The 15,930-nt window shown below is 38.6% G+C and overlaps 3 protein-coding genes and 1 long non-coding RNA gene across 4 annotated transcripts; all 4 read left to right on the forward strand.

The window, feature by feature from the left end:
- The first annotated feature begins 490 nt into the window (after positions 1 to 490).
- On the forward strand, positions 491 to 1,537 carry LOC118276185 (holotricin-3-like). Its single transcript, XM_035594413.2, has 2 exons — positions 491 to 658; positions 1,106 to 1,537. The coding sequence occupies exons 1-2, from the start codon at positions 517 to 519 to the stop codon at positions 1,405 to 1,407; spliced, it is 444 nt and encodes a 147-aa protein (XP_035450306.2). The 5' UTR covers positions 491 to 516; the 3' UTR covers positions 1,408 to 1,537.
- A 5,495-nt stretch (positions 1,538 to 7,032) lies between these two features.
- Positions 7,033 to 7,870, forward strand: LOC118277104 (uncharacterized). Its single transcript, XR_007706038.1, has 2 exons — positions 7,033 to 7,312; positions 7,673 to 7,870. It is a non-coding gene; the product is annotated as an uncharacterized LOC118277104 (long non-coding RNA).
- A 1,242-nt stretch (positions 7,871 to 9,112) lies between these two features.
- Positions 9,113 to 11,158, forward strand: LOC118278260 (keratin, type I cytoskeletal 9-like). Its single transcript, XM_035597458.2, has 2 exons — positions 9,113 to 9,270; positions 9,417 to 11,158. Exons 1-2 carry the CDS (start codon positions 9,201 to 9,203, stop codon positions 11,006 to 11,008), a joined length of 1,662 nt encoding a protein of 553 aa, XP_035453351.2. The 5' UTR covers positions 9,113 to 9,200; the 3' UTR covers positions 11,009 to 11,158.
- Positions 11,159 to 13,407: 2,249 nt separating this feature from the next.
- On the forward strand, positions 13,408 to 14,540 carry LOC118276076 (arp2/3 complex-activating protein rickA-like). The gene is made up of 2 exons (XM_035594227.2): positions 13,408 to 13,546; positions 13,915 to 14,540. The coding sequence occupies exons 1-2, from the start codon at positions 13,480 to 13,482 to the stop codon at positions 14,268 to 14,270; spliced, it is 423 nt and encodes a 140-aa protein (XP_035450120.2). The 5' UTR covers positions 13,408 to 13,479; the 3' UTR covers positions 14,271 to 14,540.
- The last annotated feature ends 1,390 nt before the right edge of the window (positions 14,541 to 15,930 follow it).

Here is a 15,930-nt window from a genome sequence, read left to right on the forward strand (position 1 = left end):
ATCGATATTTTTCGAGCCTACGTAACAGGTAAGTCATATTTCTGCTGGTTATTATTGGACCCACAAAACACCGTTACACCGTAGATTATTCCAGATTCCGTCTACTGTTGTCGATTTTGCATAGTATTACGCATGAAATAAAATGTATTGATTTAGTTAATATCTGTTAACAGAATGAACTTGTTTTAAAGTAAGGTAAACAATATGCTAGGCGGAACACAAATACAAATAAAAATTTTAGTTCATTAACACAATAACATCATCCGATAATGTGCTGTAAGACAATGGAACAGAGTGATAAATTAATTGTCATCTGCAACGGAACCGAATAGAAAAAACCGAATTAATATTGCGTAATGAATATTAAGTTTTTTAAAGAAGAATAACATACTTGTAGGAATTTCCTACGTGTAATCCTGCCAAAATAACAAGGTAGGTGCTAAAATTATGACTAGTGTTTGATTTACGTGGTTCAATGGTTGCGTCTAATATATATATTTGGTCGATCACGGAATTATGCCAGTACTTTATTATCTTCATATTGAGCCGTATGTGACTGTAGTGAACTCGAAATTAGTACCTATTAAAAATTTATTTATAATGGCTCGTTTACTATTGTGCGTGTTAGCTCTACTAGTGTTCGTTAGTGTTGACGCAGGTTTGTTTTTTTTTAATCATATTGTAATTTTTGTTTCATTATTACTTTTTGATACTATTTTTCTGTATAAATAAATAAAATATCAATGACTGTAATCTTACAAAGATTTATAGAGTATAGATGGCACAAAATAAATTATTATTAGGTCCATACATTTTGTTAAGAAATCAACAAAAATGTTTGGATCTAATTTTGTAATTATGAAGAATTATTATCGATATCATTACTGTATTCGATTAAAGTCCAAAGAGTATGTAGTGATTATGCATTATATCTAAATTAACTAATAATCACGTGAGTAACGTGCATTAATGGAGAAAAGCTCTACTAGTTTTGATTCACATTCATGAGCGGCGTGCGCGGACGCTATCAAATTTTGCAAAAGGAAGTTTTACAAGAAGAGTTCGGCTTTCGATTGTAACTACATAATCCTTTTTTTCATTTCAGTCCCAGCACCAAAACCAGTGCCAGAACCTTCACCCCAATTCGGAGGATTCGGAGGTGGATACGGAGGGGGATATGGAGGGGGATATGGGGGTGGCTATGGGGGTGGATTTGGGGGTGGTTACGGGGGTGGTCATGGAGGCTTCGGAGGCCCAGGTTTCGGAGGCCCCGGCTTCGGAGGGCGACGTTTCGGCCGTTTCCCTGGAGGATCTATAAGTTACTCCAAAAGCGGTAGTATCAGTTTTGGCGGTCCTGGTGGATCTGCAGCTCAATCTAGCGCCGGTTCCATAGGATTTGGGAAATAAGCCAAACTGTGGATGAGACTTTTCGTTGGTGTTATCTAGTTCATTATTGTGTATAAACAATGTGTTGTACCTGTTTGTTAATATCTGTAGTTTTATTAATTACTTGTACATAAATAAATAATTTTAAAAATATATGATTTTCTTTTTAATAAACATATTTGGATCTTATATCTTAGATATCTTTAATAACCTCTAAAAAATGTATTCTACTGCAAAATATCATAAACTTGCTATCTATGAGATCGTGACAAGGTGTTAATTTTGAAAAACTGCTGCTAACTGGCAGAGACAAGAGACGTAGAGGCAGAAGTCCCATGAACTGGTCTGATGAAATTAGCGTCACTTAAAACATCAGTCTCTGATGGCATCCACACCGTCAAAAACATGGGAGCACGATAGTAAATAAAAAGGTGATTGACTGCACTTTTGGAGCAGTGGCTGGGCAACCAACTACTACATAACGTGTCGCGGGTTCGATCCCCGCACTCTCAACTATCCTCCTTTCCCCATACAGGAATTAATTCTAGTAAAACTTTTCAAAAAATAGTGGCGGCTACGACACTCACTTCATTAGTGAGTGTAAGAGGAAGTGTGGAAGAGAAGTAATAATCAGGAGGAGGGTGAAATCGTAACTTTATCAGTTGTGTGTATCATTTTCGCAACCTCCAGAATTGCGAGTATTTTAAATCCCACGATTACTGTGCATAAAATATATTACGTTAACAAACAAGTATTCTAGACTTCAAAAACCATAAGCTAAAACACGTGTTTAAGTGCACACCTCCATTTTAAGTCCGCTAATGTACCTAAAACCTTCTTTTAAGTCTTAGAAATAGTATGCTGAAAACCGCATCAAAATCGGTTTAGCCAAACGTGAGATAATCACGCATAAACATACATACAGGTTAAACTGAGGACCTCATTTTTTCTGAAGTCGGTTAAAAAGGCCAGGATGTCATGTAAAATTATCGCTATGGTGATGTTGGCATCACAATACCACCCTATGGGTGTAATAAATGGTATTTTTTTCCTCACTTATGTTTGATTTTCGATTAAACCGAGGATACTTCAAAAAAATGGTTGAAATGCAGTTTGAATTGTTATCTAAAATTTCCCGCCCCAGGCTAAAGCCTAAACCTAAAGGTTTAGTTTACCAGTTTATCAAGATTATAAGTTTGACTATTAATAAGCCGGATCCTTTTAAACTGTTTTTCAACTACTCTAACAAGTGCGAATAAATGCCAAACCCGGTCTTTATGTACATAATGTTTAAAATCTAGCAGTAGACTGTCATATTTTAAAGGCATCATTGTCATGGACGTGTTTGATTCACGCACAGAACAACTCTTTGTGTTTTCCACAAATTGTTGTTTCGGCTCTAGGTGTAAGTATATGAATTTATGCAATTGTAAACGCATCCACAATATAGGAGAAAGCCTTAGTTTATGACAACATTTTCATTTAATAAAATAAAAATGATAATAATTATTATGTTATCGGCTTTCTCACGTAACTGTTAGACGAGGAACTCGACCAGTCTCGGCGATTGTCGTGCTGCTATTCATCCGCCGTGTCCTGTGTCGCGGAATGCTGCTCATGAATATGAGCTCTAGCATGACTTGAAACCAGTCGAGTTCCTCGTCAAACAGTTACGTGAGTAAGCCGATAACATAATAATTAATTTAGTATGTCTCACGAAAGTTATAATAAAAATGAAAATGTTTATCAAAAAATGTACAAATGGAAAAACCACGATTGGTTCGGCTGACGGTATTGTTGACATAATGGCTAAACATTTGAATAAGTATTATTCATATACCGAGCCAATATTTATATGATTGCTTATTGACATGGACAACAGTCAGTAATATATTTTTATGTCTTTGACCTTACAATAACATAGGTAAACAGCGTCCAGAATGTATTCAATATCCGGAAAGAAAACGTCTACCTGATCAATCAAGTAAAAGGTAATGCCATCTAATTAATATTTAAGTAACAGGATCCCATCACCATCTCTCAGTAACTATTCCACATCTAGACAAAGGACTCCTTTAACACGGAGAATGAGCAAGTTACTCAAGGAGTATTTGTGATTTCATAATTACAAAACATAGATATATGATTTTTATGGGATCAGTACTTATTGTAGAATTGCTTCGTAAAGTTTGACCGATTCATAGATTATATAAAGGCGCCATCTATTGGTAGACTGCTGAAACTAAGTATGTTATGTATCTTCGTTATTTTTGTAGATAAAACCAAAACTCATCAATAAAAATAATATACCTACCTAATAACATTGGCATCAAATTTAGCGCCATCTATAGTCGAAAAGTACTTGTATTATTCATGTACCACAAGAAATAGATGGTTTAGATGTTTTACTGAATAGATAGATATAATTCTTGTGAGAGAGGAACATAGGTAATAGGTATAGGTATTATGTACCGATGTCGAAGACGTGGTACTACTAGTCACGGGAAGCAAATATTTGACTGCACGGTTGGCGCGGAGGCTGCGCAACTGACTGCTGTATGCAGAGAAACTCTTTGTGTGATCCAGAATTTTTTGTCTGGGTGTGATGTGTATGTTTGTAAACTTGTATGTTTCTATCTATAATTCACACCTGTTTTTTTATGGAACATGCAGTTTTTTTTTATGTAAACGAGCAGACGTATCACCTGACGGTAAGCAATCAACGGGGAAATGGGAAGGTTGGGAAGGGGGGAATTGGGCCTCCGGTAACCTCACTCACACAACGCAAGCGTTGTTTCACATCGGATTTCGGTGTGGCCGTGATATCACTCCAGTTGAGCCGGCTCATTTGTGCCGAAGCATGGCTTTTCCATATTGTTTAGGTAAGGCGTTCGTTTAAGTGCTTTCGTACGCTAAGTAATTCTTAGTTAAGAAATGATTTAGAGGTGGTTGAGGAAAACGGCAAAATTCAACTATCCGCACTTAGGTAAGTTACTGTAGTATCGTGCACTTGTAAACCACTTTTTACTAATATTGTGCATAAGACTTCCTCTGCATGGAATTAGGAAGATTTGTTTCGAATGAGCCCCGGTCCTTAAAGAATATCGCTATAAAAAGTAGCTTGTGTAAACTTAAAAAACATGTACAGCGAAAAATTTTTCAATTCGTCCTCTACTAGTTTTGAAGTACTATAGGTACTCAATGCAAAACTCAACTTCATTGTAAACAAAAAGAAAAAACAATCAAGTTTTCCTCTTCATAATATTAGTAGGTACTTCAAAATAGATTACGAATTCTTACAACATACTTTCAACGAATCGTGCCTTATTAATAGAAGGTCGGTACAGCCCCGAACCCAATCTTATTGACACTAAACTAGTCGTTAAGATCCTTTATTTACACAGTAAATGCTAAAATTCTCACTTAAACGACATTTTTTGCCATCACTCCGAGATCTTCGAAATCAATATAAACGAATGTATTAGCACTATTTTTTAGTGTCGTTAAAGTTGTCCACCAAATCAAAATGGCTCGTCTCGCGGTCTACGTGTTAGCTGTTCTAGTCTTAGTTAATTTCTTCACTGTGGAAGCAGGTAATTGTTCTATTCTGTGTTCTGTATTTTTTGGTGTCAAGCACATTGCCTTTTTTGGGGAGGAAAATCATCCATAGTCTTCAAAATCACCCACTTTTGAAGAGGCAGGAGGGAGTGTCAGGCTCTCTCTCTTAACCATAATTATTCCCTTGCTACTCCTGCTTCAACCCGGAGCCCCGGTAACCCGTGAAGTTGTCGGTATCAGCCCCATCTGTGGTGGTTATAACCTTTCGCAATAATTGGACTATCCACCACAAAAATAATTATTGAATTCGAACCAGTGATTTTGGAGATTAACGCGTTCAAACAAATTCTTCAGCTTTAAATATTAGAAATACTTCCGCGCGATTATTCATAAACCTAATTATTCATAGTCTTGTGTTAAATAATTTATTATAACGTAATACAATCTGCAAAGTTATTAATATTAATTGTTTAATTATAATTAGGTAGTATGTTGGTTCAGCTATATGGAAAGGGCTGATGCCTGATCCGGAGCTGCGGACTACCTAGCGGGATTACCGGGGCTCGGCTCGCAAAGCAGGTGTAGGAACGGGGTGGTTTTTAGTCAGTAAGAGTCCGCCTCGCCCAAGGTGAGAGAAGTCATTGGATGATTGTTCCCCCTTAAAAAAAGCTTTATGGAAACGAACCACAAAAGACATAAGTGATCTATACCACTTATACCTTTTAGAAAAGCAAAGTATAGATTTTGTTTGGTAGAACACGCTAATTTCTGGAAATACTCGTGTTATTGTTTTGTTGGATAGTCCATTTATCAAGAAGGGAAATATTTGAATCTAGCTTCTTTGCCCACGTTTCCGTGGGATAAAAATTGCCCTATGGAATAGCACTCCAGACCATAATCTACACTTGTTCCAAATTTCATTCCGATCTTTTTAGACGTTTTGCCATGACTGAATAACAAGACTCGCTCACATATTTTCACATTTATAATGTTATTAAGATAATATAATTTAACGTATAAAACCTATTTGATATATTTTTTGTAAAGCGAAATTCCTTCTTTTTACTTTACCTACTCCATTTATTAAATAATTTAATATCACTAAATAATATCACAGCATATATAATAGTATTCTTCTAAATCTGAAAAATACTATGCTGAAAACCACCCAAAATCAGTTCAGTTCAGCCAAACGCGAGATAATCGCGCACATATGTCCATAAACACACACATACATACATACATACATACATACAGATCAAATTGAGAACCTTCTTCTTTTGAAAATTTATTTGTTTGAACAAAAAAACTATCTCATTTCAGCTCCACACAACTTCCGCCCCGGACCTGTTGCCTTTGGAGGTGCCAACCGCAGGCCACCAGTGAACATCAGCATCGCCAAGAGTAAATCTGTCAGCATCAGTTCTGGAGGTGGTGGCAGACCAGGATTCTCTGGCGCTCAGTCAAGTGCCAGTTCTTTCGCCCGAGGAGGATAGAAAAAACATGAATATAAATCGTGGCCATACCGTATTTTTGAAATAAAGGATTTTCGTTTTTTGATTTATTGTTTGCACCGTTGTTTATTATTTTTTTGTTTCTATTTTTCTGTATCAATCCAATTATAAGTTGCTTTTCATTTTGTAAATTGGTAGGAAATGTTTGCTTGTTTTAACATAATCTACATATCTAAATAAATAAATGTAAGAAAAGAAAAACATTAAAACTTGTATTTTATTTAATTCCAATGATGTTGAAAATTCTAAAATATATAATTCAATAGCATAAGTGTTTAAATAAGGGGTGAACCTGTGAATTTCTAAATAGTTTAGCACTGGTAGAAAAGAAACTCAGCTAAGCTTTGTATTTTAGGGAGAGATGATTGCTATAGACATGTGCTATGGTTGGCTTCCTTACAATCGCATACTCGAGCTGCGCATCTTCCTCGCACAGCTACTTACCGGGAGCTACATAGCACATCTCTGGTAGAAAAGAACCCTGGCACTATCGGATCTCTGCTTACCCCTAAAGAGATTACCAAGCATGATCTTATATATGTAAGTGCATCTTAGTAGAAGAGTGTGTCTTAACACAAGACATGATAATATGACATCATAGAATCTAAAAGATTGCATTAAGATCATAAATTAAAACACCCAGACCATGTGTTTTAAACAAAATCTTCTGAATACAGACTGATTCTATTTATATCCAATATTCTGGTATTAATGTAAACAGTAGCGCTTAGTGGGCTTAGTATTATCGTTTCAGTAATCCTGAATCTCGTGAATTAGCAACATGGCGCGTTTGATACTGTGTCTGTGTCTGATAGCTGTGATAGTTTTGGTTAATTTATTTAGTGTTGATGCATGTAGGTATATACTATGATATTTGCTTTATGTGTTAGTTAAGACCTCTATGTATTATTATTATTGTATTGGTATTTTGGTTGACTGTTGTGCAACGGGCTGCAGGGTGATTTTCGACTGGAATAATAACAATGTACATTTTTTTCTTTCGTGTCTGTGTATATGTATATATCATGTACCTAATTCGCGAATATTAATGCAATGACGGCCCTAAAAGAATATATTGATGAATAATTTTCCAGACAATTTTTTAAAATAAATTTCACACAATATTCATAGGTAGTGTGGTATATAACTATAGTATAGTATACTTACTGATAGTCAGGAAACTAAGATATGTAATGAAAATGTTTTTTCCATAGCTCGACCCGGAACCAACTTTGGACTTTTTCTCAATGCTAGAGAAATGAAGCGCCTCTCTTTCACAACTGAACCCAATGTCAACCATGGAGAAATTCCTAATGGCAGCAAGAACACTTAGGATAAATTGGTACTAGTGGAAGATCTATACGCATTATTCAGTTAAACGTCTTCTTTTATAATAAAGTTTGTAATTCGGAGTGTGTTTTATTTTATAAATAACCTAACTGCATATGCAATAAAGGATTTGAGTTTGAATTCTTCGCTTAGATATTAAAAGTGGAGGTGCGGACTACTTAGCGAGTTTACTAGGGCTTCGGCTCGAAAAGAAGGAGTAGGAACGGGGTACTTTTAAGTCAGTAAGAGTCTGACACTCCCTCTCGCTTTGCTCAAAGCGGGAGAAGCAAAAAAGACGGAAACCCCCTCAAAAAAATTTAAGTAAGTAGTTCGTTTTAAGTTTAACGAGACTGAAATATTACAGCGTTCGGCGCTCTGATTGGCTTGCTCCAATGAAACAACCAATCAGAGAGTTAAATGCGGTAACGTTTCGATCTTGAGCCCTCATACTTTTTGGTGGAAGGAAGGAGTAGGCATAGATACTCTGTGTGCTGTAAATTCATTAATTTTTCATCAGTTTTGTTTTATATGTACTAAGTGGTGGTGTTGGTGTTTGGGAGTAAGACTCCTTGATAATTACTGAGAATTTACCATCGAGGTAGTCTATCTAAATATAATTTGTCACAGTTTTATGGCCAAATTATATTGAGTTCAATTCCAAATTCTGTTTATTATTGAACTGAGAATTTGAACATTGAATAACCACAATATTAATATAATCACATTAACATATACTTCTGAAAACATTTCTGAAATTATAATTTGTGACAATAATGACATGGTGCTACCTACCAAAAGAAGTTGCAACTACTAAAACTCCTAAAAGCGTTACCACATCAATCGATCGAACGTCGACCGATGTCAATCGATGATTTTTGACTGATGGTTGGTATAATAACACGTTAAAATCATTTACTTACGCGTTATTACATCTACATTGTATCTGCTATGATTATATACTCGTAAAAAGGTTAATATTTACAATGAAAAGAAGATAACCATGGGTAAATATTTACCTGATTTACCAAGAAAAAGTACTTTGGGTTTACCCAGGTTTGAAGTTATAGGAACAAATACATAATAGGTACCTTCCAATACAAACATAGGTATAGGGAAACCACTCCGAACAAATCAATATTTGTTAGCACATGACATAATACTAGGTAAGAATTAGAATTTCGCTGATTTTATCGAGTACTTTTCTGTACAATTTGTATGCAGTTTAAATATTATGACCAGAGTGCGAATTGTCTCGCAGTTACCATATGTGATATTTATATTTTCAATTTACCAGTAGACTTTACACGAATCTACTATTCTTGGAAGGCGGGGCTTCGTTATATCCTTTTAAAGAACATATAAATGTCACGATTTCACGTATTCAGTTTAGATCAAGACTGATTTTTGGACAAGATGGGGAAATCTTTAGTTCTCGTCTTGGCTCTTTCTGTTTTCGCTCAAGCTTCTACTATTAGAGATGGAGGTACAGATTGGTGTTCGAATTAGAATGTCATATGAAATAACTTGAAATTGTCAAATTACATAAAATTAACAAGGACAAATTAATTATCGTAACATAAATAGTATTTTTGTAAAACAGTATTTGATTTTATCTTTTCTTACTTACAGATCACGGCCACATTCGTGTAGCACGTTCTCCATGCCCCACATGTGGTCCACATGGACCTCCACCACCACCGCTTCTATTTGGCCCACCACCCCCATTCAGACCTAGATACTTCCACACTGCTAATTGGGCTGGCTTAGCTGCTGATGGAGTTCAACGAGGAGTCTTCAGCGGCGCAGCTGCAGCAGCTAATGACGCAAGCCAAGCCACTGGTGAAGCATTCTCCCTGGCTTCTAGTGGAGCAGCCCGCGGCTTGGGACTTGATGACCAGTCCAACGAACAGTCTGCTCAATTATCTGGTGGAATAGGTATCGGGGTACAATCTGCAAGAGGCTACGGTGCTAGTGGCTCTGCATCTGGAAGTTCAGGTGGTTACGGGTCCAAGTCATTTAACTCCGGTTTCCAGTCTTCGGCTGGTTCAAAATCTGAAAGCTCCAGTGGATTTGGTGGACAGGCATCTGCTGCTTCTGATGCTCAGTCCTCTGGTGACTTCGGTCAACAATCGTCTGCTGCATCAAGCTCCCAATCTTCTAGCGGTTACGGAGGCCAATCTTCTGGTGGCTACGGAGGTCACTCATCAGGAGGCTACGGTAGTCATTCATCAGGAGGATATGGAGGTCACTCATCAGGAGGTTATGGTGGTCATTCATCTGGAGGCTACGATGGTCACTCTTCAAGCGGCTACGGTGGCCATTCTTCTGGCGGGTACGGTGGTCATTCTTCTGGCGGGTACGGTGGTCACTCTTCTGGAGGATATGGTGGCCAATCATCAGGATATGGAGTCAAATCTTCATCCAGTTCCAGCTCACAATCCTCAGGTAGCTACGGTAACTCTGGGTCGGGAGGCTATGGTGGAAACTCTAATGACCAAGCTTCAGGGAACTTCGGCGGCCAGTCAGCCGGTTACAATGGCCAATCTTCAGGTGGATTCGGAAGTCAGTCGTCTAATGGCTTTGATAGCCAGGGTGGTGGTGTAAGTGGCAGCCAATCAGTACATGGTGAGAAGAATTACAACTATAAAGAGTCTCACTACTCGTACCAGAGTGGTGGCCATAAAAACGCTGGCTTTGAATCCCAATCACAAGGCAGAGGATTCAGCGACGAACAGCAATCAGCGGGTAATGGTGGCTTCGATGGTAGTGTAGGTGGAAAATTGGAAGCCCATCGAGTTGAACAAGTAGGCAGCCAAAATAGTGGGTCTTTTGGAAACGGTCAATCTTCTGGAGGTTTTGATGCTTCTAGTGCTAGTTCCAGTGGAAGCTCTAGCTCTGGAGGAAGTGGAGGTTACGGTGAGGGTGCAGGAATTTCTACTGGCCTAGGTGTTAGTGGTTCGGCTGGATTAGGAGTTGGAGGATCTTCTGGATTAGGTGTGAGCGGTTCTGATAGTTACGGTGCCGGTGGATCAAGTGGCTATGGCTCTGGCTATTCTGGCTCTCAATCAGCTCTTAAGGGAGCTCTTGAACTAGCCAATCAGGGACTTCAGACTGCAGCGCAACAGCCTGCTGGATGCAGCACTTGTGGCAAAAGCAACTACGCTTTAAGTAATGCTAAGAGCAAAAACGGCAATGCCATTGCTCTTTCCGTAAGCGGTTAAATTTAAAATACCTGATCTTAGGCTCTAATGAACTATGTTTTAAAGAACTGTATTATACTACGTGATTGTAATTAAGTTGTTTATGTTTTTGTTTGAGATATTCTGTAAATAATAATTACGAAATTATCTTAATAAAATTATAATTCATTATATTTTTTTTTATTTTGTCCTTACCTATTATTCCCAGTCTTCAGAAATCTGCCTACCTAAATATATATATATATATGCAAAATTAGGCAGCATTTTAATGGAATTGATAGATTTTATCTAGCTCAAGGTTTCACAGTACCTGAAGAGATTTTGTTTTCAATAATACTGTTCTAATCAAACTATTTCGGGTATAAATGAAATCTAAATAAATATTTTAGCTCAAATAATAAAATAAATAATAATGAGTTAGTAAAAAAATCTAATTTTATAAATATTATGTATGTCCTTGAGACAATCTGGTACTTTTGGTTAAGGAACAGTACATCTAGTGTTTGTCGATACTCGATAGTGATGACATAATTTTTTTGCACATGACAAAGTATAATGACTTCTAAAGGCGCTGTAAGATATGCCATACAAAAAAAATATTCGAGTATCGTTGCTATCGAGTATCGGCATTTTTATTCTTATGTTATAAAGTCATGGTAGGCGGGAACTGCGTGCACTACGTCGCTTTCCGCGCGCGCCTGATGAGCTATCAGACCTTTATAGATGGAGCCCAGTAACGCTGATGCCTGGTCCAGAGCTGCGAACTATCTAGCGGGTTTACCGGGGCTCCGGCTTGAAAAGCAGAAGTAGGAACAGGGTGGTTTTAGTCAGTAAGAGTCTGACACTCCATCTCGCTTTGCCTAAGGCGGGAGAAATCATTGGAAGATTTATGATCAATCCCGTATAAAAAAAAATATAGCGGAGCAGGAATCAATATTTACGCTCGCTTTTGCACCATGAGCGATCATTAATATAATTTCCATAACAAATATGTTATGGAATTTTTAATCAATTTTGTCACAAAATTGATTAATATCGAGGATTCTCAATTCTTATTAAACCAAGCATTATCTCCGCCGTTGACTAACATTTGTTTGAAACAATAATAGATACATTAATAAATAGTAAATAGCCTTTCGTACTGAACTACGGGTGGTCATGTAAAAAAAACTAGCCACAACGAACACAGTGGCGCCCCCTTCACCGACCTAACTGAACTATTGACTCCTTGATGTTACGACGCTTTCATTCACCTTTCATTACTTGCAACTGCAGCCGGAGCACAATAGATGGCAGTGTACAAACTGGCATTTAAAGCTCCGAAATAATTCTAGTTTCAAATCGAATGTCGCTAGTAGCAATAAAATAGCAATCCTTCACATTTTATTATTTGTAACGTTTTATAGGTACTGCGGCAGTCTATATATCATGACTATTTAGTGTTAATACACTAAACTGTTCTTTTTATTACTATGTTATATGGGCCCAAGCCAAGGCTTTGTATGCTATTCAATTACACTTAAGTACTACTAATTCTTTAATTGAACAGTCGTAATAGTTAGTACTTTTACTATAACGAGTTTTTTTTAAATACGTTATTTCTTAATCCACCGAAACATTCTAAACTACGTGCTAATCATCTCATTTAGGGTATCGAATCTGAAAACCTTACTTGGCAGATACTGATACCACTTCGAACAACGAGACAATCCATATAAAAAATATCTAAAAAGCACCAACCAGGATATAACTGAAAATGTATATGGAGGCAAACTGCAAGCATCCATAAACACAGTAATCGTGAAAATTGATCCAAATCAAAGTGACGTAATCTAAACCACACGTGAATGGAAACTTACAAACAAAGATATTAGGATACACTAAGGTTCGTTACAAACTATCAAACTGATCATTTATTAGTCTCAATAAATTAACCGACTTTAAAAAAATAAAGAAGGAGGTTTTAACTGTGGGAGAGCCATGCTTCGGCACGAATGGGTCGGCTTGATCGGAGTAACACCACGGCCTCACAGAAAACCGACGAGAAACAATGCTTGCGTTGTGCAAGTGAGGTTACCGGAGGCCCAAATACCCCTTCCCAATCTTCCAAATCCACGATTCCCCAACAAACCTTAGATCCCTAAGCCCCAAAAGGCTGACAATGCACTTGTTAACGCTTCTGGTGTTTCGGGTGTTCATGGGCGGGGGCGATTGCTTACCATTAGGTGATGAACTCGTACTAAGGGAACTGGACCTAGTCTTCAAACCATATAATCAAGTTTCACTTATCGTGTACAAACAGCCTAAACCAAATATATCAGGGATTCACCCAAACCAGGTTTTCGCACCAACTAGATCGTTGTCACAATCAATTAAGGATAAGTTGTGAAAATGAGTTTTCTTGGTAATATTGGAAGCATGTGTTTGGTATTTATCTACCGAGCATATAAAGATGGGATATTGTGAACATAGGTTCAGAATGAAACGACAAAATGTGGCGAATAGGTGTATTGTTAGTGGCTACTGTTTGCATCGAGCTCGCTGCCGGTGATGTCAAACGTAAGTTGTAAGATTAAATAATATTTACTTTGTGTTTGTTTGGTAAACAATATGTAGATAGTAGACCGGTCATATTGTTTTGTATGATGCAATATTTCTGACAATTACTAGGTGAATGCTAAGTGGAGTTAAAGGCATTTTATAATCAGTACTGAATGTTGAATGTGCTTCAAAATGTTGTTCTCATGACTCCGTCCTGATTGATGTAATTAATAAAGTAAGTAAGATCAAGTACCTGGTACAGCTACTGAAGAGTTTGTTTGAGTTCGAAGATGCTACGAACTGATCTTAATGCATTCGTTTCTGAGTTCTCTCTACATACTAACCACTAGGTACACAGCTTTAAATTTAAACTTTCATGATTCCAGCGACGGACACCAACCTAATCAATCGACTGAAGCGCTCTCCGAACTCCTGTGACTACGACTACAGGCCGAGGTACTGGCCTCCACCTCCACCACCACCGCCACCGCCACCGCCGCCACCATATTGGCCACCAGGACCACCGCCTCCAGGACCACCGCCTCCAGGACCACCACCATTCTGGCGACACCGTCACCACCACCATGATCGCTTCGAAGATTTCACTGATGATGGGCCCAAAGACCAGCCATGTCCCACATGTCAAGGAGATGGAATTTCTTCGGCTATCAGTAACGCCAAGAGTGAAAATGGAGACGCGATTGCTGTAGCTATTGCCAAGGCTCCTAATACGAAACATTGAGCTAATTGACTGGAGGATTGTTGATGTTTAATGGATGGTCACAGATGAGCAAAGGTCTTCTTCATATTCAGTTCAGCTCTAAGTCAACGAGCAGGATGGAGTTACATTAGTGATAAATACTGATCAAAGTAAGAACGGTGTAATTCGCTGACTTTGCGCTCGTTTGAATCCATCCTTAAATAAAGTTTTAGGTTATTCAATAAAGTCTGTTTATGTATTAAGTGTTATGTAATAGTAAGTACAATTAATTACAATTGGCATCAGGCCTGATATGATTACATGTATATGAAGAAAAACCCTGTATGTAAGTATAGCTGCACAAAAAATAATAATGAGCTCAAAAGGGAATACTTTGAAAAGTATTTCCAGATAAAAATCACCAATTTATTTTAAGAACTAGCGACCCGCCCCGGCTTCGCACGGGTGCAATGCTGATATACTAAATACGCTACAGAAAAACTGTGAACGTTGTTTATAAAAAAACATAGCGGCCCGCTCCGGCTTTGCACGGGTTTAAAATATGTAACTCACTGAAAAAATGATAAAATCAATCCAGTAGATTTGATTTATTCATTTACTGCCCGTAGCCCGCACGCGTTTTTGGAGTACTTAAAACAATTCCCCTTTCCTTATTTATAGGCACGCTGCCGCCGCGCCGCGTCGCCGTAAACGCTACGTTCCGCAATTTTTAAATCTGTACATCTTCAAAAATATTGATTTAAATCAGATGCTGTAAAAGGCCAAATAGATCTATATTAAATCAACAATGTATTTAAGGTATTTAATTGGATAAGGATTAATGCTGTATTGGTTAAAATCGCTTCGAATATTAGTCATTATTTGTCGTAAAAAGTAAATGACAAAAAAATGTTATTGTGGGATATCCATAAGAGATAGACATATACCATCGCGGAGTTTTCTGTAGACCTTTTCATTGTGTACAATACTTAGTACATTATTTTGATAAATCTCGTAGGATTCAGCCTTTTTTTTTTTTTTTTGAGGGGGGAAAATCATCCAATGACTTCTCCCGCCTTGGGTGAGGCGGGAGGGAGTGTCAGACTCTTACTGACTAAAAACCACCCCGTTCCTTCTCCTGCTTTGAGCCGGAGCCCCGGTAACCTTTTACGTTGTCCGCAGCTCCGGATCAGGCATCAGCCCAACTAGGCCCCATCTGTGGTGGTCTGGCTCTTTGAGGCGCGCGCGGAACGCGACGCGCCGTACGCACGGGTCTGGTTGTGGTCGGGCGGCGAGCTACCCTTACTCGCCGTCCGCAGACCCGCACTTACGGTGGCCGGAGATCGTCACGCGATCCCCGACGCCCGGAGTGTCTTCTGCGGCGGCTGGGGCGTGAGGAGGATCGTTCCCTCACGCGCTCCGCCTCCTCCTTAGCTAGCATGACTGCTTCGCAGAAGGAGGAGACGGCGTCCCATTCCCCCTCGCTCCGCACCATGGCCTGAACCAAAGCCGGACGCGAGAGGTCACCGTCGCTGATCACATCCCTGAGGACACGGCGGTGCTCAGCCCATGCAGGGCACACCGCAACTGTATGCTCCACCGTGTCCTCCGGGTGATCCACGCAATGCCGACACCCGGGCGTTTCCTCCCGCCGAATCCGAAACAGGTACCTACCGAAACTTCCGTGTCCGGTAAGCACCTG

This window comes from Spodoptera frugiperda, chromosome 15 (assembly GCF_023101765.2).
Source record: "Spodoptera frugiperda isolate SF20-4 chromosome 15, AGI-APGP_CSIRO_Sfru_2.0, whole genome shotgun sequence".
NCBI lineage: Eukaryota > Metazoa > Arthropoda > Insecta > Lepidoptera > Noctuidae > Spodoptera > Spodoptera frugiperda.

What these genes read in the sequence shown, in the direction of transcription:
- LOC118276185 (XM_035594413.2), top strand. Translation starts at nt 517, where the DNA reads ATGCCAGTACTTTATTATCTTCATATTGAGCCGTATGTGACTGTAGTG. An exon ending in GTTCGTTAGTGTTGACGCAG is followed by an intron (nt 659 to 1,105) that starts GTTTGTTTTTTT and finishes TTTTCATTTCAG; the next exon opens with TCCCAGCACCAAAACCAGTG.
- LOC118278260 (XM_035597458.2), top strand. Translation starts at nt 9,201, where the DNA reads ATGGGGAAATCTTTAGTTCTCGTCTTGGCTCTTTCTGTTTTCGCTCAA. An exon ending in TTCTACTATTAGAGATGGAG is followed by an intron (nt 9,271 to 9,416) that starts GTACAGATTGGT and finishes TCTTACTTACAG; the next exon opens with ATCACGGCCACATTCGTGTA.
- LOC118276076 (XM_035594227.2), top strand. Translation starts at nt 13,480, where the DNA reads ATGTGGCGAATAGGTGTATTGTTAGTGGCTACTGTTTGCATCGAGCTC. An exon ending in CGCTGCCGGTGATGTCAAAC is followed by an intron (nt 13,547 to 13,914) that starts GTAAGTTGTAAG and finishes TCATGATTCCAG; the next exon opens with CGACGGACACCAACCTAATC.